This window comes from Salvelinus fontinalis, chromosome 36 (assembly GCF_029448725.1).
Source record: "Salvelinus fontinalis isolate EN_2023a chromosome 36, ASM2944872v1, whole genome shotgun sequence".
Lineage (NCBI taxonomy): Eukaryota > Metazoa > Chordata > Actinopteri > Salmoniformes > Salmonidae > Salvelinus > Salvelinus fontinalis.
The window spans coordinates 28,107,235-28,130,283 of NC_074700.1; the positions used below are offsets into that span (position 1 = coordinate 28,107,235).

The 23,049-nt window shown below is 47.0% G+C and overlaps 1 protein-coding gene across 1 annotated transcript in view; it reads left to right on the forward strand.

Moving 5' to 3' along the window:
- The first annotated feature begins 323 nt into the window (after window positions 1–323).
- LOC129835557 (protein phosphatase methylesterase 1-like) overlaps window positions 324–23,049 on the forward strand; it is a 35,926-nt gene continuing 13,200 nt past the window's right edge. The window contains exons 1-9 of the mRNA XM_055901243.1: window positions 324–596; window positions 1,605–1,773; window positions 2,146–2,203; window positions 2,379–2,430; window positions 3,248–3,402; window positions 3,896–3,986; window positions 5,200–5,265; window positions 7,993–8,146; window positions 19,348–19,465. Coding sequence (XP_055757218.1) covers window positions 355–596; window positions 1,605–1,773; window positions 2,146–2,203; window positions 2,379–2,430; window positions 3,248–3,402; window positions 3,896–3,986; window positions 5,200–5,265; window positions 7,993–8,146; window positions 19,348–19,465 — 1,105 coding nt within the window. The 5' untranslated portion in view covers window positions 324–354. The remainder of the gene's footprint in view (window positions 597–1,604; window positions 1,774–2,145; window positions 2,204–2,378; window positions 2,431–3,247; window positions 3,403–3,895; window positions 3,987–5,199; window positions 5,266–7,992; window positions 8,147–19,347; window positions 19,466–23,049) is intronic.

Genomic DNA, 23,049 nt, shown 5'->3' on the forward strand with positions numbered 1-23,049 from the left:
CCAGCACATCATACCGTCTCACACAGCCTTCTCTGGGGGTACACCATTGGTCAGCAGTCACCTAAGTCACACACTCCCTAGGGCCCTTAACCAATAGGACGCTCTATCCCAGATGCTACCTGTCCGCACCATCTGTCTAGGACTGTATCCCAAATGGTAGCACATTCCCTATATAGTGCACTTCTTCCTCATATAATGCGCTGCTTGACCCGATGACCCTGGTCAAAAGTAGCGCACTATATAAGGAAAAGGGTGAGATTTGGGACGAACCCCACACATTGTCCTGTCAGGTACTTGTAGTGTACTTGGTGGGTACTTAGGCTTCGTGCCACATGGTTAGATGTCATTTGGTCGATGGCAGAGGTACGCAGTGAGGTGGAGACGAGTTCTCCAGGTCTAGGAGCCCCACAGCCGGCAGATTACCCCCAGCTACCACACCCTGCTGCAGACCCGACGCTGCCTGTAGCAGAGCCCCAGCTACCTGGCGAAGAGCCCCTGAAGGTACCCGAGGACCCCCAGCCAGAGACACAGGCTGAGCCTGACACCTGTCCACTGCCACCCAGGAGGATGTGGGAGGACAGCTTCGACACAGAGAAGTGAGTTATATTCTAGAGGGTTCTGTCTGTGTTCTAAAGTGTTCTGTTTCCTGAGGATTCTGTCAAACGTTTTAGTCTAGTGTGTTTTGTGTTCTAGAGTGTTCAGTTGTTTTAATCTTGACTGTTCTGTCTCTGTTCTAATCTAGTGTTCTGTGTTCTAGAGGGTTCTGTCTATATTAGTCTAGTGTTCTGTGTTCTAGAGGGTTCTGTCTATATTCTAGTCTAGTGTTCTGTGTTCTAGAGGGTTCTGTCTATATTCTAGCCTAGTGTTTTGTGTTCTAGTCTAGTGTTCTAGAGGATTCTGTCTATATTATAGTCTAGTGTTCTGTGTTCTAGAGGGTTCTGTCTGTGTTCTAGTCTAGTGTTCTGTGTTCTAGAGGGTTCTGTCTGTGTTCTAGTCTAGTGTTCTGTGTTCTCGAAGGTTCTGTCAGTGTAAAAGTCTAATGTTGTGTGTTTTAGACTAAGTGTTCTGTCTGTGTTCTAATGTTCTGTGTTCTCGAGGGTTCTGTTTGTGTTGTAGTCTAGTGTTCTGTTTTTTTTAATCTAGAGGGTTCTGTCTACGTTCTAGTCTAGTGTTCTAATCTAAAGGGGCCTGTATGCATTCTAGAATGGGATAGAATCACCGGCAGAAAGCTAATAAATAATATATTTCACCGTCTTTGAAATTGGTTCTTGTAAGAGTCATTGATAAACGATCATATCCACATTTCACAGACAGGCTATACACACACACACACACACACACACGGGCAATGTGTTACTATAAAACATATTTTTTTGCTCATTTTGAACTCAGCATTGTTGGAAAGTCTACACCTGTTGTATTTGGCGCATGTGACAAATAAAATGTGATTTTACACACACACATTACACCCCCCCCCCCCCCACACACACACACACACATTACACCCCCCCCCACACACACACACACACATTACACCCCCCCCCCCCCACACACACATTACACTACCCCCACACACACTAACTCTGTGTATTGTCCTCCGCCAGTTACTCAGCGGTGTCGTGGAGGCAGTATTTTGACCAATCGGAGGACATCCCAGTCGGACCATCAGAAACCAGAGATGTGTTCAGGGTCTACAGAAACGGAACAGACGGACCTCTACTGGTTCTGCTGCACGGAGGAGGACACTCTGCCTTGTCCTGGGCTGTTTTTACTGTGAGTCTACTATCTTTATAATACTATTTTTACAGCTCGGTGAACAATGTTCACAATCCTGTAGGGTTACCTGCGTTCCACAGGGTTCAGTCCCACCTGGCCCATTACTCTTAAACTGTCTAGACAAAAAAAAATCCATCATTTTTTTTTGTGTGTTTTTACTGACCAGTGTTTGAAACGGCTTACACACCTTTCCCATTCTTGTAAAAAAAATAATGTCTGTTTTCTTTTGCTTCTGTCTAAACTGTCCATACGGTCTCCACGTCATCTATAAACTCTGGGCTTATCTCTTGACCAGCATTTGAGATTTCCGTTCCTGTTATAAAACCCATTTTTCTTGTTTATCTGTCGCTCCATCTCCTCGGTCTCCAGACAGCCATAGCCAGTAGGGTGACCTGCAGGGTGCTCGCCATGGACCTCAGGGGTCACGGTGAGTTCAGAGAGCAAAGGTAATCTCAGAATGCCACTCTATTTGATTGTAGTGCACTAGTCATGGCAATAAGGGTGCCATTTTGGATCCGCGTCCATAGTGTTTAATATAGTCACATCATAAAGACTTCAAAACCCAATGTTTACAGAACGCGTTTACCTCTCCTGCTCTCCAGGTTCCACCCAGGTACGTCAGTCAGACGACCTCTCCACACAGACCATGTCTAGGTAAGAAGATACACACCTGTAAAACATAAGGACATAACTTCCTGTCCCTCTACCTCTCACCTGTACATCACCTGTCCCTCTACCTCTCACCTGTACATCACCTGTCCCTCTACCTCTCACCTGTCCCTCTACCTCTCACCTGTCCCTCTACCTCTCACCTGTCCCTCTACCTCTCACCTGTCCCTTTACCTCTCACCTGTCCCTCTACCTCTCACCTGTCCCTCTACCTCTCACCTGTACAGCACCTGTCCCTCTACCTCTCACCTGTACATCACCTGTCCCTCTACCTCTCACCTGTCCCTCTACCTCTCACCTGTCCCTCTACCTCTCACCTGTCCCTCTACCTCTCACCTGTCCCTCTCACCTGTCCCTCTACCTCCCACCTGTCCCTCTACCTATACCTGTCCCTCTACCTTCTCACCTGTCCCTCTACCTTCTCACCTGTCCCTCTACCTTCTCACCTGTCCCTCTATCTTCTCACCTGTCCCTCTATCTTCTCACCTGTCCCTCTACCTTCTCACCTGTCCCTCTACCTCTCACCTGTCCCTCTACCTTCTTCACCTGTCCCTCTACCTTCTCACCTGTCCCTCTACCTCTCACCTGTCCCTCTACCTCTCACCTGTCCCTCTACCTCTCACCTGTCCCTCTACCTCTCACCTGTCCCTCTACCTCTCACCTGTCCCTCTACCTCTCACCTGTCCCTCTACCTCTCACCTGTCCCTCTACCTCTCACTTGTCCCTCTACCTCTCACCTGTCCCTCTACCTCTCACCTGTCCCTCTACCTCTCACCTGTCCCTCTTGTCCCGCCACTCCTAGGGATGTGGCCAATGTGGTGCGAGCGTGCTACGGAGAGGCCCCTCCCCCCATCGTCCTGGTTGGTCACAGTATGGGCGGGGCCATCGCTGTCCACACCGCCTCCAGCATGCTCCTCCCCACTACTGTAGGACTGGTGGTGATCGACGTGGTGGAAGGTAGGGCCCAGTCCACACTGTTAGTAATCTGAGGGAAATATGTGTCTCTAATATGGTCATACATCTGAGGGAAATATGTGTCTCTAATATGGCCATACATCTGAGGGAAATATGTGTCTCTAATATGGTCATACATTTGGTAGGTTAGGAATTGCAGCTCAGTTTCCCCCTCATTTTGTGGGCAGTGAGCACATAGCCTGTCTTCTCTTGAGAGCCAGGTCTGCCTACGGCGGCCTTTCTCAATAGCAATGCTATGCTCACTGAGTCTGTACATAGTCAAAGCTTTCCTTAAGTTTGGGTCAGTCACAGTGGTCAGGTATTCTGCCACTGTATACTCTCTGTTTAGGGCAAAATAGTATTTACAGTTTGCTCAGTTTTTTTGTTTTGTCTTTCCAATGTGTCAAGTAATTGTCTTTTTGTTTTCTCATGATTTGGTTGGGTCTAATTGTGTTGCTGTCCTGGGGCTCTGTGGGGTCTCTCTCTCTCTCTCTAGGCAGTGCCATGGAGATGCTACACAGCATGCAGAACTTCCTGAAAGGACGACCCAAGTCTTTTGAGTCTATTGCCCATGCCATAGAGTGGAGGTGAGGAGCGTTCAGCAATACACCACTTCTTTAACGTTAGGTTGTGTTTCAAAGACAGTCTATAGAAATATCATGTATTGTTGTTATTATTATTATAATCGGTCTGTTCCATAGAGTGCTACGCTACGTTTCAGTGTTTCACAGTGCTGTTCCATTTTTTTTTTTTTTTTTTTTATTTTACCGTTATTTTACCAGGTAAGTTGACTGAGAACACGTTCTCATTTGCAGCAACGACCTGGGGAATAGTTACAGGGGAGAGGAGGGGGATGAATGAGCCAATTGTAAACTGGGGATTATTAGGTGACCATGATGGTTTGAGGGCCAGATTGGGAATTTAGCCAGGACACCGGGGTTAACACCCCTACTCTTACGATAAGTGCCATGGGATCTTTAATGACCTCATAGAGTGCTACGCTACGTTTCAGTGTTTCACAGTGCTGGTAGTGCTGTTCCATAGAGTGCTATGCTACGCTACGTTTCAGTGTTTCACAGTGCTGTTCCATAGAGTGCTACGCTACATTTCAGTGTTTCACAGTGCTGGTAGTGCTGTTCCATAGAGTGCTATGCTACGCTACGTTTCAGTGTTTCACAGTGTTGGTAGTGCTGTTCCATAGAGTGCTATGCTACGCTACGTTTCAGTGTTTCACAGTGTTGGTAGTGCTGTTCCATAGAGTGCTATGCTACGCTACGTTTCAGTGTTTCACAGTGCTGGTAGTGCTGTTCCATAGAGTGCTACGCTACGCTACGTTTCAGTGTTTCACAGTGCTGGTAGTGCTGTTCCATAGAGTGCTACGCTACGCTACGTTTCAGTGTTTCACAGTGCTGGTAGTGCTGTTCCATAGAGTGCTATGCTACGCTAAGTTTCAGTGTTTCACAGTGCTGGTAGTGCTGTTCCATAGAGTGCTATGCTACGTTTCAGTGTTTCACAGTGCTGTTCCATAGAGTGCTATGCTATGCTACGTTTCAGTGTTTCACAGTGTTGGTAGTGCTGTTCCATAGAGTGCTACGCTACGCTACGTTTCAGTGTTTCACAGTGCTGGTAGTGCTGTTCCATAGAGTGCTACGCTACGTTTCAGTGTTTCACAGTGCTGTTCCATAGAGTGCTATGCTACGCTACGTTTCAGTGTTTCACAGTGCTGGTAGTGCTCTTTCTCAACAGTTCCTGTTCTCTCTGTGTGTGTGTGTGTGTGTGTGTGTGTGCTCTCTCCTTCAGTGTTAAGAGCGGTCAGATCAGGAACCGAGAATCAGCACGAGTATCCATGGTGGGACAGATCAAGAGGTAAACCATGCTAATTCTACTGGAACCAGAGGGGGAAAACTGCACAGCCGCATAAATATTCTGAAATAACTTTACAAAATCTGATTGACCCCAAACACATATCTTCATTTTATCTATCTTTCCTAATGAACCAGACAATCTGTTAGCTGGCGAATTTATTGATACCGCTTTGAAGTTGTTGTAAAAGCGGTAAACGAAATAACACAGCGTTCATATTCAATGTCAACTCAGTTAGTCCTATCCTGGACTTCCCTAAAACATAACTTCTTCCCTCGTCCCTGGACTTTAGCCACATTTTGTTACGTTACAGCCTTATTCTAAAATGTATTAAATAACTTTTTTCCCTCATCAATCTACACACAATACTGCATAATGACAAAGCGAAAACAGGTTTCATTATTTTATTTTTTGTTGCAAATTTGTTAAAAATAAAAAACAGAAATACCTTATTTATAGAAGTATGAGACTCAAAATTGAGCTCAGGTGCATCCTGTTTCCATTGATCATCCTTGAGATGTTTCTACAACTTGATTAGAGTCCACCTGTGGTAAATTCTATTGGACATGATTTGGGAAGGCAAACACCTGTCTATATAAGGTCCCAGAGTTGACAGTGCAGAGCAAAAACCAAGCCATGAGGTCGAAGGAATTGTCTGTAGAGCTCCGAGAGAGGACTGTGACGAGAAACAGATCTGGGGAAGGGTACCAAAACATTTCTGCAGCATTGAAGGTCCTCAAGAACACAGTGGCCTCCATCATTCTTCAAATGGAAGAAGTGTGGAACCACCAAGACTCTTCCTAGAGCTGGCTGAATTGAGCAATCGGGGGAGAAGGGCCTTGGTCAGGGAGGTGACCAAGAACCCGATGGTTACTCTGACAGAGCTCCAGAGTTCCTCTGTGGAGATGGGAGAACCTTCCATCCTCTGCAGCACTCCACCAATCAGGCCTTTGTGGTAGAGTGGCCAGACAGAAGCCACTCAGTAAAAGGAACATGACAGCCCGCTTGGAGTTTGCCAAAAGGCACCTAAAGACTCTCTGGTCTGATGAAACCAAGATTGAATTCTTTGGCCTGAATGCCAAGCGTCACGTCTGGAGGAAACCTGGCACCATACCTACGGTGAAGCATGGTGGTGGCAGCATCATGCTGTGGGGATGTTTTTCAGCAGAATGGACTGGGAGACTAGTCAGGATCGACAGAAAGATGAATGGAGTAGAGTACAGAGAGATCCTTGATGAAAACCTGCTCCAGAGCGCTCAGGACCTCAGACTGGGGCGAAGATTCACCTTCCAACAGGACAACAACCCTAAGCACACAGCCAAGACAACGCAGGAGTGGCTTTGAGAAAAGTCTCTAAATGTCCTTGAGTGGCCCAGCCAGAGCCTGGAATTGAGTCCGATCAAACATCTCTGGAGAGACCTGAAAATAGCTGTGCAGCAACACTCCCGATCCAACCCGATAGAGCTTGAGAGGATCTGCAGAGAAGAATGGGAGAAACTCCCCAAATACAGGTGTGCCAAGCTTGTAGCTTCATACCCAAGAAGACTCGAGGCTGTAATTGCTGCCAAAGGTGCTTCAACAAAGTACTGAGTAAAAGGTCTGAATACTTATGTAAATTTGATATTTCAGTTTTTTTTATTTTATAAATTGTATATACAATTTAACAAAAGCCAGTCGTTAGTTCTGAGTTTCGGAAGTTCATTCCATCCATTCTATTTGCAATGGTTGCTATGCAAATACAAATAATTGGCATGTAGCTATAGAGGCTAGTTACTAATTTTCTAGCTAGCCAACTAAAGCACACACATGATCACATCAAGCATCTGAAATTACAGAAAACTATGTGCACTTTCGTTTCTTTTACCATTTGTTTTCTATTGACATTTAATTGGATATATCCATTATATCCTTATAAATTGGCTCACAGAAGCTGTCAGTCTCGTCACGTTCTTATTTCTTGGAGATTGAAAAAGAAACCCAGGAAGGTTTAGACAAACCCTAACTGTCGCAATCCGAATGCTAGCCTAGTAGCTTGTGGAAATAATGTCGAGACACGTTTTTTTACATGGGAGATTAAGTTTATAAATTAACTGGCTGGGCTGTGGGCTAGTGGATGTGCATTGATACATCTAATGGAACTGTGAACTGGCATTACCCCGGGGGAATACGGAGATTGTAGTGCTATAACTCCCTGCTATTAACCAATCAGCTTCCAGTATCCGAACACGCCTTTTTATAATGGTTTGGTAGATTAAGCCATTTCCTATGAGTTTTCTCCCTGTCTTTCTGTATGAAGGCCAAGTTTGACACGTTGGTCTATCAGACTCTTCACGCATTTGGGCAACTATGTCTGGGAAAAAGATTACCTTAACCCTAACCTTAAAGACGTCCTCCAGCGATTTTGGAACTTTTACTGTTAAAAAGCGATATTCCAAGTATAAATACAATAAAGTAGACTAAAGGGTAAAATAAAATTTAAAAAAAAATCAAAATAGTTTTTTTTGTTGGCACAACTGCAAACTTCACATAGGGAATCTGTGATCTGTATCATGACTTACCTGGACCACCTATTCATATGTGCCTTCTATTAAGTAAATCAGTAGTTAAACGAGGTTAAAAAGAGACTCGAGTTCCACTTGCACCATTTAAACTTCAACGGGGCGACATCAGAGTTGAACATCCCAAGGATCCAATTTAGACTTCTCAAAATGTCTCACCTGTACTCTGTAGGCACGTAGAGGTGGAGGATGTTGTTGAATCACCTGAGCAGGCCATCCCTGTTAGCGACGTAGTCGTCGAGAGCAACGAGGAGATCTACGTTGACCCGAGCTACGTTAGCGACAAGCCAGACGGTACGCCAGAGGTGAGCATCCCAGAACCCGAGGTAAGAAACCAACGCCCTTTACACACACACACACACACACACACACACACACACACACACACACACACACACACACACACACACACACACACACACACACACACACACACACACACACACACACACACACACACACACACACACACACACACACACACACACACACACACACACACCACCATTTTGTTTGTTGCTTTCCCTTTATTTAAGCAGGGCACTCACCATTGAGACGAGGGTATCTTTCAAGGGAGCAAATATTTCATTTCTCTCGAGTTTAATAGTAAAACAACAGTCTGTTTTCATTTCTCTCGAGTAGGCTCTAGAAAAGTAGGTGGTCTTTTGAATTTGCAGTCTCTCTCAACCCTCCCACTTTTCCCACTACATTTCATATACAGGTTCTGTAACCAACGTAAGCCAAGTCTCCCTCTTTTTCTCAGAGAAAACTGATTGATTCTGGCCCTTATAGGCTACCGTACAAAAGACATGACCCATAATACCGGAGAGTTATTTCTATTGGTGCATTGGCAGGATGCATTTTAAACTCATAAAGCCTATGGTGGGCAGTCCTAAAACTTGGTTACTTGCCGGAAACTGCTTGATTCTGGCCCTTATAGGCTACCATACGGACTGGAGCGTTAAACAAACGGTTAAGCTACACCATGTTACCTCACTAACAAGTTCTAGCTAACGACCTGGGGACCGCGTTCAAGCAGGACGCAATGTTTTGGAACATTCAGATAGAAAATGCCATGTAGAACAAACATGCCTCTCTGACATGTTGAATAAGGAACAACGTCGGCTCTATTCACAGAATGTCTATCTGCAACGTTCGCCTATTGAACGTAGCCGCGGTAACCTTACCGGTAGCCAATTGAACGTAGCCGTGGTAACCTTACCGGTAGCCTATTGAACGTAGCCGTGGTAACCTTACCGGTAGCCTACTGAACATAGCCGTGGTAACCTTACCGGTAGACTACTGAACGTAGCCGTGGTAACATTACGGGTAGCCTACTGAACGTAGCCGTGGTAACATTAAGGGTAGCCTACTGAACGTAGCCGTGGTAACATTACGGGTAGCCTACTGAACGTAGCCGTGGTAACATTACGGGTAGCCTACTGAATGTAGCCGTGGTAACATTACGGGTAGCCTACTGAACATAGCCGTGGTAACATTACCGGTAGCCTACTGAACGTAGCCGTGGTAACATTACCGGTAGCCTACTGAACGTAGCCGTGGTAACATTACCGGTAGCCTACTGAACGTAGCCGTGGTAACATTACCGGTAGCCTACTGAACGTAGCCGTGGTAACATTACCGGTAGCCTACTGAACGTAGCCGTGGTAACATTACCAATATCCTATATGTAAACATTTACATATACGCAAGGTTTTTTACAAAAATGTTCGGCGATCGACCGGTTGATGACCACTGGGCTACAAGATAGCTAGGGTAATTCACCTATTACAAACAGTCTATGTGAATTCAGCTGTACACACAGCTCTTTAGGCTACATGCTGAAAGTAGTAGCCTAGTTTTTCAACAAAACTACTGAATAGCAGTTTGGCTTAGAATACCGATACAACTAATAATGTGAACGACTGAGAACAGAACAAAACAGCTGTACCAAGTAGCAGGTAGCAGAATGTGTCATGTCTTTATCAATCTATATTTAGGCTAGTTACATTAACACTAAACAAACACAGTAAACAAAAGGCTAATGGAGATCCAGATAACCAAAACATGAGATGCAGCCTACAGCCTACTACAGTGAGATGCAGTCTACTACAGTGGGATGCAGCCTACTACAGTGAGATGCAGCCTACTACAGCGGGATGCAGCCTACAGCCTACTACAGTGGGATGCAGTCTACTACAGTGGGATGCAGCCTACTACAGATGCAGCCTACTACAGTGAGATGCAGCCTACTACAGTGAGATGCAGCCTACTGCATTGAGATGCAGCCTACAGCCTACTGCAGTGAGATGCAGCCTACAGCCTACTACAGTGAGATGCAGCCTACAGCCTACTACAGTGAGATACAGCCTACAGCCTACTACAGTGAGATGCAGCCTACTACAGTGGGATGCAGTCTACTACAGTGAGATGCAGCCTACTACAGTGAGATGCAGCCTACTACAGTGAGATGCAGCCTACTACAGTGAGATGCAGCCTACTACAGTGAGATGCAGCCTACTACAGTGAGATACAGCCTACAGCCTACTACAGTGAGATGCAGCCTACTACAGTGGGATGCAGCCTACTACAGTGAGATGCAGCCTACTACAGTGAGATGCAGCCTACTACAGTGGGATGCAGCCTACAGCCTACTACAGTGGGATGCAGTCTACTACAGTGGGATGCAGCCTACTACAGATGCAGCCTACTACAGTGAGATGCAGCCTACTACAGTGAGATGCAGCCTACTGCATTGAGATGCAGCCTACAGCCTACTGCAGTGAGATGCAGCCTACAGCCTACTACAGTGAGATGCAGCCTACAGCCTACTACAGTGAGATACAGCCTACAGCCTACTACAGTGAGATACAGCCTACAGCCTACTACAGTGAGATACAGCCTACAGCCTACTACAGTGAGATGCAGCCTACTACAGTGAGATGCAGCCTACTACAGTGAGATGCAGCCTACTACAGTGAGATGCAGCCTACTACAGTGAGATGCAGCCTACTACAGTGAGATGAAGCCTACTACAGTGAGATGCAGCCTACTACAGCGAGATGCAGCCTACTACAGTGAGATGCAGCCTACTACAGTGAGATGCAGCCTACTACAGTGAGATGCAGCCTACTACAGTGAGATGCAGCCTACTACAGTGAGATGCAGCCTACTACAGTGAGATACAGCCTACTACAGTGAGATACAGCCTACTACAGTGAGATGCAGCCTACTACAGTGAGATGCAGCCTACTACAGTGAGATGCAGCCTACTACAGTGAGATGCAGCCTACTACAGTGAGATATAGCCTACTACAGTGGGATGCAGCCTACAGCCTACTACAGTGGGATGCAGCCTACTACAGTGGGATGCAGCCTACTACAGTGGGGTGCAGCCTACTACAGTGGGGTGCAGCCTACTACAGTGAGATGCAGCCTACTACAGTGAGATGCAGCCTACTACAGTGAGATGCAGCCTACTACAGTGAGATGCAGCCTACTACAGTGGGATGCAGCCTACAGCCTACTACAGTGGGATGCAGTCTACTACAGTGGGATGCAGCCTACTACAGTGGGATGCAGCCTACTACAGTGAGATGCAGCCTACAGTCTACTACAGTGAGATACAGCCTTCAGCCTACTACAGTGAGATGCAGCCTACAGCCTACTACAGTGAGATGCAGCCTACAGCCTACTACAGTGAGATACAGCCTACAGCCTACTACAGTGAGATGCAGCCTACTACTGTGAGATGCAGCCTACTACAGTGAGATGCAGCCTACTACAGTGAGATGCAGCCTACTACAGTGAGATGCAGCCTACTACAGTGGGATGCAGCCTACAGCCTACTACAGTGGGATGCAGCCTACTACAGTGAGATGCAGCCTACTACAGTAAGATGCAGCCTACTACAGTGAGATGCAGCCTACTACAGTGAGATGCAGCCTACTACAGTGAGATGCAGCCTACAGCCTACTACAGTGGGATGCAGCCTACAGCCTACTACAGTGAGATGCAGCCTACTACAGTGAGATACAGCCTACTACAGTGAGATGCAGCCTACTACAGTGAGATGCAGCCTACTACAGTGAGATGCATCCTACTACAGTGAGATGCAGCCTACTACAGTGAGATGCAGCCTACTACAGTGAGATATAGCCTACTACAGCGGGATGCAGCCTACAGCCTACTACAGTGGGATGCAGCCTACTACAGTGGGATGCAGCCTACTACAGTGGGGTGCAGCCTACTACAGTGGGGTGCAGCCTACTACAGTGAGATGCAGCCTACTACAGTGAGATGCAGCCTACTACAGTGAGATGCAGCCTACTACAGTGAGATGCAGCCTACTACAGTGAGATGCAGCCTACTTTAGTGAGATGCAGCCTACTACAGTGAGATGCAGCCTACTACAGTGAGATGCAGCCTACTACAGTGAGATGCAGCCTACTACAGTGAGATGCAGCCTACTACAGTGGGATGCCGGCTACTACAGTGAGATACAGTCTACAGCCTACTGCATTGAGGTGCAACCTACAGCCTACTACAGTGAGATGCAGCCTACAGCCTACTACAGTGAGATGCAGTCTACTACAGTGAGATGCAGCCTACTACAGTGAGATGCGGCCTACTACAGTGAGATGCAGCCTACTACAGTGAGATGCGGCCGACTACAGTGAGATGCGGCCTACTACAGTGAGATGCAGCCTACTACAGTGAGATGCAGCCTACTGCAGTGAGATACAGCCTACTACAGTGAGATACAGCCTACTACAGTGAGATGCAGTCTACAGCCTACTACAGGGAGATACAGCCTACTACAGTGAGATGCAGCCTACTACAGTGAGATGCAGCCTACTACAGTGAGATGCAGCCTACTGCAGTGAGATACAGCCTACTACAGTGATATGCAGTCTACAGCCTACTGCAGTGAGATGCAGCCTACAGCCTACTACAGTGAGATGCAGCCTACAGCCTACTACAGTGAGATACAGCCTACTACAGTGAGATGCAGCCTACTACAGTGAGATGCAGCCTACTACAGTGAGATGCACCCTACTACAGTGAGATACAGCCTACTACAGTGAGATGCAGCCTACTACAGTGAGATGCAGCCTACTACAGTGAGATGCAGCCTACTACAGTGAGATGCAGCCTACTACATTGCGATGCAGCCTACTACAGTGCGATGCAGCCTACTACAGTGAGATGCAGCCTACTACAGTGAGATGCAGCCTACAGCCTACTACAGTGAGATACAGCCTACTACAGTGAGATGCAGTCTACTACAGTGAGATGCAGCCTACTACAGTAAGATGCAGCCTACTACAGTGAGATGCAGCCTACTACAGTGAGATGCAGCCTACAGCCTACTACAGTGAGATGCAGCCTACTGCAGTGAGATGCAGCCTACAGCCTACTACAGTGAGATGCAGCCTACTACAGTGAGATGCAGCCTACAGCCTACTACAGTGAGATGCAGCCTACTGCAGTGAGATGCAGCCTACAGCCTACTACAGTGAGATGCAGCCTACTACAGTGAGATGCAGCCTACTGCAGTGAGATGCAGCCTACAGCCTACTGCAGTGAGATGCAGCCTACAGCCTACTACAGTGAGATGCAGCCTACTACAGTGAGATGCAGCCTACAGCCTACTACAGTGAGATGCAGTCTACAGCCTACTGCAGTGAGATGCAGCCTACAGCCTACTACAGTGAGATGCAGCCTACTACAGTGAGATGCAGCCTACTACAGTGAGATGCAGCCTACAGCCTACTACAGTGAGATGCAGCCTACTACAGTGAGATGCAGCCTACTACAGTGAGATGCAGCCTACTACAGTGAGATGCAGCCTACTACAGTGAGATGCAGCCTACTACAGTGAGATGCAGCCTACTACAGTGAGATGCAGCCTACAGCCTACTACAGTGAGATGCAGCCTACTACAGTGAGATGCAGCCTACTACAGTGAGATGCAGCCTACTACAGTGAGATGCAGCCTACTACAGTGAGATGCAGCCTACTACAGTGAGATGCAGCCTACTACAGTGAGATGCAGCCTACTGCAGTGAGATGCAGCCTACTACAGTGAGATGCAGCCTTCAGCCTACTGCAGTGAGATGCAGCCTACTACAGTGAGATGCAGCCTTCAGCCTACTACAGTGAGATGCAGCCTACTACAGTGAGATGCAGCCTACTACAGTGAGATGCAGCCTACTGCAGTGAGATGCAGCCTACTACAGTGAGATGCGGCCTACTACAGTGAGATGCAGCCTACTACAGTGAGATGCAGCCTACTGCAGTGAGATGCAGCCTACTACAGTGAGATGCGGCCTACTACAGTGAGATGCAGCCTACTACAGTGAGATGCAGCCTACTGCAGTGAGATGCAGCCTACTGCAGTGAGATGCAGCCTTCAGCCTACTACAGTGAGATGCAGCCTTCAGCCTACTACAGTGAGATGCAGCCTACTACAGTGAGATGCAGCCTACTACAGTGAGATGCAGCCTACTACAGTGAGATGCAGCCTACTGCAGTGAGATGCAGCCTACTACAGTGAGATGCAGCCTACTGCAGTGAGATGCAGCCTACAGCCTACTACAGTGAGATGCAGCCTACTACAGTGAGATGCAGCCTACTGCAGTGAGATGCAGCCTACTACAGTGAGATGCAGCCTACAGCCTACTACAGTGAGATGCAGCCTACTACAGTGAGATGCAGCCTTCAGCCTACTACAGTGAGATGCAGCCTACAGCCTACTACAGTGAGATGCAGCCTACAGCCTACTACAGTGAGATGCAGCCTTCAGCCTACTACAGTGAGATGCAGCCTACTACAGTGAGATGCAGCCTACTGCAGTGAGATGCAGCCTACTACAGTGAGATGCAGCCTACAGCCTACTACAGTGAGATGCAGCCTACTACAGTGAGATGCAGCCTTCAGCCTACTACAATGAGATGCAGCCTACAGCCTACTACAGTGAGATGCAGCCTACAGCCTACTACAGTGAGATGCAGCCTTCAGCCTACTACAGTGAGATGCAGCCTACTACAGTGAGATGCAGCCTACTACAGTGAGATGCAGCCTTCAGCCTACTACAGTGAGATGCAGCCTTCAGCCTACTACAGTGAGATGCAGCCTACAGCCTACTACAGTGAGATGCAGCCTACAGCCTACTACAGTGAGATGCAGCCTACAGCCTACTACAGTGAGATGCAGCCTTCAGCCTACTACAGTGAGATGCAGCCTACAGCCTACTACAGTGAGATGCAGCCTACAGCCTACTACAGTGAGATGCAGCCTACTACAGTGGGATGCAGCCTACTACAGTGAGATGCAGCCTACTACAGTGAGATGCAGCCTACTGCAGTGAGATGCAGCCTACTACAGTGAGATGCAGCCTACAGCCTACTACAGTGAGATGCAGCCTACTACAGTGAGATGCAGCCTACTACAGTGAGATGCAGCCTACTGCAGTGAGATGCAGCCTACTACAGTGAGATGCAGCCGACAGCCTACTACAGTGAGATGCAGCCTACAGCCTACTACAGTGAGATGCAGCCTTCAGCCTACTGCAGTGAGATGCAGCCTTCAGCCTACTACAGTGAGATGCAGCCTACAGCCTACTACAGTGAGATGCAGCCTACAGCCTACTACAGTGAGATGCAGCCTACAGCCTACTACAGTGAGATGCAGCCTACAGCCTACTACAGTGAGATGCAGCCTACAGCCTACTACAGTGAGATGCAGCCTACTACAGTGAGATGCAGCCTACTACAGTGAGATGCAGCCTACTACAGTGAGATGCAGCCTACTACAGTGAGATGCAGCCTTCAGCCTACTGCAGTGAGATGCAGCCCACTACAGTAAGATGCAGCCTACTACAGTGAGATGCAGCCTACTACAGTGAGATGCAGCCTACTACAGTGGGATGCAGCCTACAGCCTACTACAGTGAGATGCAGCCTACAGCCTACTACAGTGAGATGCAGCCTTCAGCCTACTACAGTGAGATGCAGCCTACTACAGTGAGATGCAGCCTACAGCCTACTGCAGTGAGATGCAGCCTTCAGCCTACTACAGTGAGATGCAGCCTACTACAGTGAGATGCAGCCTACAGCCTACTACAGTGAGATGCAGCCTTCAGCCTACTACAGTGAGATGCAGCCTACTACAGTGAGATGCAGCCTACAGCCTACTGCAGTGAGATGCAGCCTACAGCCTACTACAGTGAGATGCAGCCTACTACAGTGAGATGCAGCCTACTGCAGTGAGATGCAGCCTACTACAGTGGGATGCAGCCTACTACAGTGAGATGCAGCCTACTACAGTGAGATGCAGCCTACTACAGTGAGATGCAGCCTACAGCCTACTACAGTGAGATGCAGCCTACAGCCTACTACAGTGAGATGCAGCCTACTACAGTGAGATGCAGCCTACTACAGTGAGATGCAGCCTACAGCCTACTACAGTGAGATGCAGCCTACTACAGTGAGATGCAGCCTACTACAGTGAGATGCAGTCTACTACAGTGAGATGCAGCCTACTACAGTGGGATGCAGCCTACTACAGTGAGATGCAGCCTACAGCCTACTACAGTGAGATGCAGCCTACAGCCTACTACAGTGAGATGCAGCCTTCAGCCTACTACAGTGAGATGCAGCCTACTACAGTGAGATGTAGCCTACTACAGTGAGATGCAGCCTACTACAGTGAGATGCAGCCTACTACAGTGGGATGCAGCCTACTACAGTGAGATGCAGCCTACAGCCTACTACAGTGAGATGCAGCCTACAGCCTACTACAGTGAGATGCAGCCTACAGCCTACTACAGTGAGATGCAGCCTACAGCCTACTACAGTGAGATGCAGCCTACTACAGTGAGATGCAGCCTACTGCAGTGAGATACAGCCTACAGCCTACTGCAGTGAGATGCAGCCTACAGCCTACTACAGTGAGATGCAGCCTACAGCCTACTACAGTGAGATGCAGCCTACTGCAGTGAGATGCAGCCTACAGTCTACTACAGTGAGATGCAGCCTACAGCCTACTACAGTGAGATGCAGCCTACTACAGTGAGATACAGCCTACTGCAGTGAGATGCAGCCTACTACAGTGAGATACAGCCTACTACAGTGAGATGCAGCCTACTACAGTGAGATGCAGCCTACAGCCTACTGCAGTGAGATACAGCCTACAGCCTACTACAGTGAGATGCAGCCTACTTCCTACTACAGTGAGATGCAGCCTACAGCCTACTGCAGTGAGATACAGCCTACAGCCTACTACAGTGAGATGCAGCCTTCAGCCTACTACAGTGAGATGCAGCCTACAGCCTACTACAGTGAGATACAGCCTACAGCCTACTACAGTGAGATGCAGCCTACTACAGTGAGATGCAGCCTACTACAGTGAGATGCAGCCTACTACAGTGAGATACAGCCTACTGCAGTGAGATGCAGCCTTCAGCCTACTACAGTGAGATGCAGCCTACTACAGTGAGATACAGCCTACTACAGTGAGATACAGCCTACTACAGTGAGATGCAGCCTACTACAGTGAGATGCAGTCTACTACAGTGAGATGCAGCCTACAGCCTACTACAGTGAGATGCAGCCTACTACAGTGAGATGCAGCCTACAGCCTACTACAGTGAGATGCAGCCTACTTCCTACTACAGTGAGATGCAGCCTACAGCCTACTGCAGTGAGATACAGCCTACAGCCTACTACAGTGAGATGCAGCCTACAGCCTACTGCAGTGAGATGCAGCCTACAGCCTACTACAGTGAGATACAGCCTACAGCCTACTACAGTGAGATGCAGCCTACTACAGTGAGATGCAGCCTACTACAGTGAGATGCAGCCTACAGCCTACTACAGTGAGATGCAGCCTACTACAGTGAGATGCAGTCTACTACAGTGAGATGCAGCCTACTACAGTGAGATGCAGTCTACTACAGTGAGATGCAGTCTACTACAGTGAGATGCAGCCTACTACAGTGAGATGCAGCCTACTACAGTGAGATGCAGCCTACTACAGTGAGATGCAGCCTACTACAGTGAGATGCAGCCTACTACAGTGAGATGCAGCCTACAGTCTACTGCAGTGAGATGCAGCCTACAGCCTACTACAGTGAGATGCAGCCTACTGCAGTGAGATGCACCCTACAGTGGGTTAACTGCCATGTTCAGGGACAGATGACAGATTTTTACCTTGTCAGCTCGATCCAGCAACCTTTCAGTTACTGGCCCAGCACTCTAAACACTGCTGCCCCAAAAGACAGTGGGGTCTGGGCCGCAAAATGGGTTGATAGCCGCAGGTCTGTACGAGAAGGCAGGGGGAGGATGCTTTGGGAATATCTTACTCTCCTACCTCCACCTCGACTCCGACTCCGACTCCACTCCAACTAGACTCCAACTCGACTCCAACTCGACTCGACTCCAACTCGACTCCAACTCGACTCGACTCCAACTAGACTCCAACTCGACTCGACTCCAACTAGACTCCAACTCGACTCGACTCCAACTCGACTCCAACTCGACTCCAACTCGACTCCAACTCGACTCCAACTCGACTCCAACTCGACTCCAACTCGACTCGACTCCAACTCGACTCGACTCCAACTCGACTCGACTCCAACTCGACTCGACTCCGACTCGACTCCGACTCGACTCCGACTCGACTCCGACTCGACTCCGACTCGACTCCAACTCGACTCCAACTCGACTCCAACTCGACTCCAACTCGACTCCAACTCGACTCCAACTCGACTCCACTCCAACTAGACTCCAACTCGACTCCAACTCGACTCCACTCCAACTAGACTCCAACTCGACTCCACTCCAACTCGACTCCAACTCGACTCGACTCCAACTCGACTCGACTCCAACTCGACTCCAACTCGACTCGACTCCAACTCGACTCGACTCCAACTCGACTCGACTCCAACTCGACTCGACTCCAACTCGACTCGACTCCAACTCGACTCGACTCCAACTCGACTCCAACTCGACTCCAACTCGACTCGACTCCAACTCGACTCGACTCCAACTCGACTCCAACTCGACTCCGAACTACGCAGTAGTTCTCCAGCTCTCGTCAACCTGGGAAAATGGTCCATATCCATGATAGAATCCACAGCAGGTACTGAAGAGGACTCCAGTCTCGTCGAGTGCTAGCGACGGTCCCCTTTGATAGTTTACCAGCGTGGCATCAAAAACAGCATTCAGCTTTGAAGTCCTCCTTGTTCAGAGTGAGACGTTCTTTTAGGGACCGTGATTTTCTCTTAACAGTTCAATCAACCCTTCTCAACACAGCGTTGTGTCATATTTATTACAAGGTCTGTAAAATCCTCCTCCTGTGAACATATTGCTGGTCTTTACTATTTGAGTTTGAAAAATATTTCCATTTTTTGGGGGGGGGGGGGTTCAGTTTACGCACTCCAGGAGTGTCAGAAGTGACCGATGCATTCAGTGTGTTCTTCTAGTTAACCTGGTGACGGTTTTAACCCTTTGGTGTGTTATCAGGGTGTGTATAGCTGGCGTATAGACCTGTCCAAAGCAGAGAAGTACTGGGACGGATGGTTCAGAGGAATCTCTAATCTGTTCCTGGGATGTAACCTGCCCAAACTCCTCCTGTTAGCAGGTATGTCGCAATACAGTCTAGTCCATCCTTATTTTACCCCAGACACTACAGTCTAGTCCATCCTTATTTTACCCCAGGTACATAACACTACAGTCTAGTCCATCCTTATTTTACCCCAGGTACATTACACTACAGTCTAGTCCATCCTTATTTTACCCCAGGTACATAACACTACAGTCTAGTCCATCCTTATTTTACCCCAGGTACATAACACTACAGTCTAGTCCGTCCTTATTTTACCCCAGGTACATAACACTACAGTCTAATCTATCCTTATTTTACCCCAGGTACATAACACTACAGTCTAGTCCATCCTTATTTTACCCCAGGTACATAACACTACAGTCTAGTCCATCCTTATTTTACCCCAGGTACATAACACTACAGTCTAGTCCATCCTTATTTTACCCCAGGTACTACAGTCTAATCCATCCTTATTTTACCCCAGGTACTAGAGTCTAGTCCATCCTTATTTTACCCCAGGTACATAACACTACAGTCTAGTCCATCCTTATTTTACCCCAGGTACATAACACTACAGTCTAGTCCGTCCTTATTTTACCCCAGGTACATAACACTACAGTCTAGTCCATCCTTATTTTACCCCAGGTACATAACACTACAGTCTAGTCCATCCTTATTTTACCCCAGGTACTACAGTCTAATCCATCCTTATTTTACCCCAGGTACTAGAGTCTAGTCCATCCTTATTTTACCCCAGGTACATAACACTACAGTCTAGTCCATCCTTATTTTACCCCAGGTACATAACACTACAGTCTAGTCCATCCTTATTTTACCCCAGACACTACAGTCTAGTCCATCCTTATTTTACCCCAGGTACATAACACTACAGTCTAGTCCATCCTTATTTTACCCCAGGTACATAACACTACAGTCTAGTCCATCCTTATTTTACCCCAGGTACATAACACTACAGTCTAGTCCATCCTTATTTTACCCCAGGTACATAACACTACAGTCTAATCCATCCTTATTTTACCCCAGACACTACAGTCTAGTCCATCCTTATTTTACCCCAGGTACATAACACTACAGTCTAGTCCATCCTTATTTTACCCCAGGTACATAACACTACAGTCTAGTCCATCCTTATTTTACCCCAGGTACTAGAGTCTAGTCCATCCTTATTTTACCCCAGGTACATAACACTACAGTCTAATCCATCCTTATTTTACCCCAGGTACATAACACTACAGTCTAGTCCATCCTTATTTTACCCCAGGTACATAACACTACAGTCTAATCCATCCTTATTTTACCCCAGGTACTAGAGTCTAGTCCATCCTTATTTTACCCCAGGTACATAACACTACAGTCTAATCCATCCTTATTTTACCCCAGGTACATAACACTACAGTCTAGTCCATCCTTATTTTACCCCAGGTACATAACACTACAGTCTAGTCCATCCTTATTTTACCCCAGGTACTACAGTCTAATCCATCCTTATTTTACCCCAGGTACTAGAGTCTAGTCCATCCTTATTTTACCCCAGGTACATAACACTACAGTCTAATCTATCCTTATTTTACCCCAGGTACATGACACTACAGTCTAGTCCATCCTTATTTTACCCCAGGTACTACAGTCTAGTCCGTCCTTATTTTACCCCAGGTACATAACACTACAGTCTAGTCCATCCTTATTTTACCCCAGGTACATAACACTACAGTCTAATCCATCCTTATTTTACCCCAGGTACTACAGTCTAATCCATCCTTATTTTACCCCAGGTACATGACACTACAGTCTAGTCCGTCCTTATTTTACCCCAGGTACATAACACTACAGTCTAGTCCATCCTTATTTTACCCCAGGTACATAACACTACAGTCTAATCCATCCTTATTTTACCCCAGGTACATGACACTACAGTCTAGTCCATCCTTATTTTACCCCAGGTACTACAGTCTAGTCCATCCTTATTTTACCCCAGGTACATGACACTACAGTCTAATCCATCCTTATTTTACCCCAGGTACATGACACTACAGTCTAATCCATCCTTATTTTACCCCAGGTACATAACACTACAGTCTAGTCCATCCTTATTTTACCCCAGGTACATAACACTACAGTCTAGTCCATCCTTATTTTACCCCAGGTACATAACACTACAGTCTAATCCGTCCTTATTTTACCCCAGGTACATAACACTACAGTCTAGTCCATCCTTATTTTACCCCAGGTACATAACACTACAGTCTAGTCCATCCTTATTTTACCCCAGGTACATGACACTACAGTCTAATCCATCCTTATTTTACCCCAGGTACTACAGTCTAGTCCATCCTTATTTTACCCCAGACACTACAGTCTAATCCATCCTTATTTTACCCCAGGTACATAACACTACAGTCTAATCCATCCTTATTTTACCCCAGGTACATGACACTACAGTCTAATCCATCCTTATTTTACCCCAGGTACTACAGTCTAGTCCATCCTTATTTTACCCCAGACACTACAGTCTAATCCATCCTTATTTTACCCCAGGTACATAACACTACAGTCTAGTCCATCCTTATTTTACCCCAGGTACATAACACTACAGTCTAGTCCATCCTTATTTTACCCCAGGTACATAACACTACAGTCTAATCCATCCTTATTTTACCCCAGGTACATAACACTACAGTCTAGTCCATCCTTATTTTACCCCAGGTACATAACACTACAGTCTAGTCCATCCTTATTTTACCCCAGGTACATGACACTACAGTCTAGTCCATCCTTATTTTACCCCAGGTACATAACACTACAGTCTAGTCCATCCTTATTTTACCCCAGGTACTACAGTCTAGTCCATCCTTATTTTACCCCAGGTACTACAGTCTAGTCCATCCTTATTTTACCCCAGGTACATAACACTACAGTCTAGTCCATCCTTATTTTACCCCAGGTACTACAGTCTAGTCCATCCTTATTTTACCCCAGACACTACAGTCTAGTCCATCCTTATTTTACCCCAGGTACATAACACTACAGTCTAATCCATCCTTATTTTACCCCAGGTACTACAGTCTAGTCCATCCTTATTTTACCCCAGGTACATAACACTACAGTCTAATCCATCCTTATTTTACCCCAGGTACTACAGTCTAGTCCATCCTTATTTTACCCCAGGTACTACAGTCTAGTCCATCCTTATTTTACCCCAGGTACTACAGTCTAGTCCATCCTTATTTTACCCCAGGTACTACAGTCTAGTCCATCCTTATTTTACCCCAGGTACTACAGTCTAATCCATCCTTATTTTACCCCAGGTACATAACACTACAGTCTAGTCCATCCTTATTTTACCCCAGGTACATAACACTACAGTCTAATCCATCCTTATTTTACCCCAGGTACATAACACTACAGTCTAGTCCATCCTTATTTTACCCCAGGTACATAACACTACAGTCTAGTCCATCCTTATTTTACCCCAGACACTACAGTCTAGTCCATCCTTATTTTACCCCAGACACTACAGTCTAATCCATCCTTATTTTACCCCAGGTACATAACACTACAGTCTAATCCATCCTTATTTTACCCCAGGTACATAACACTAC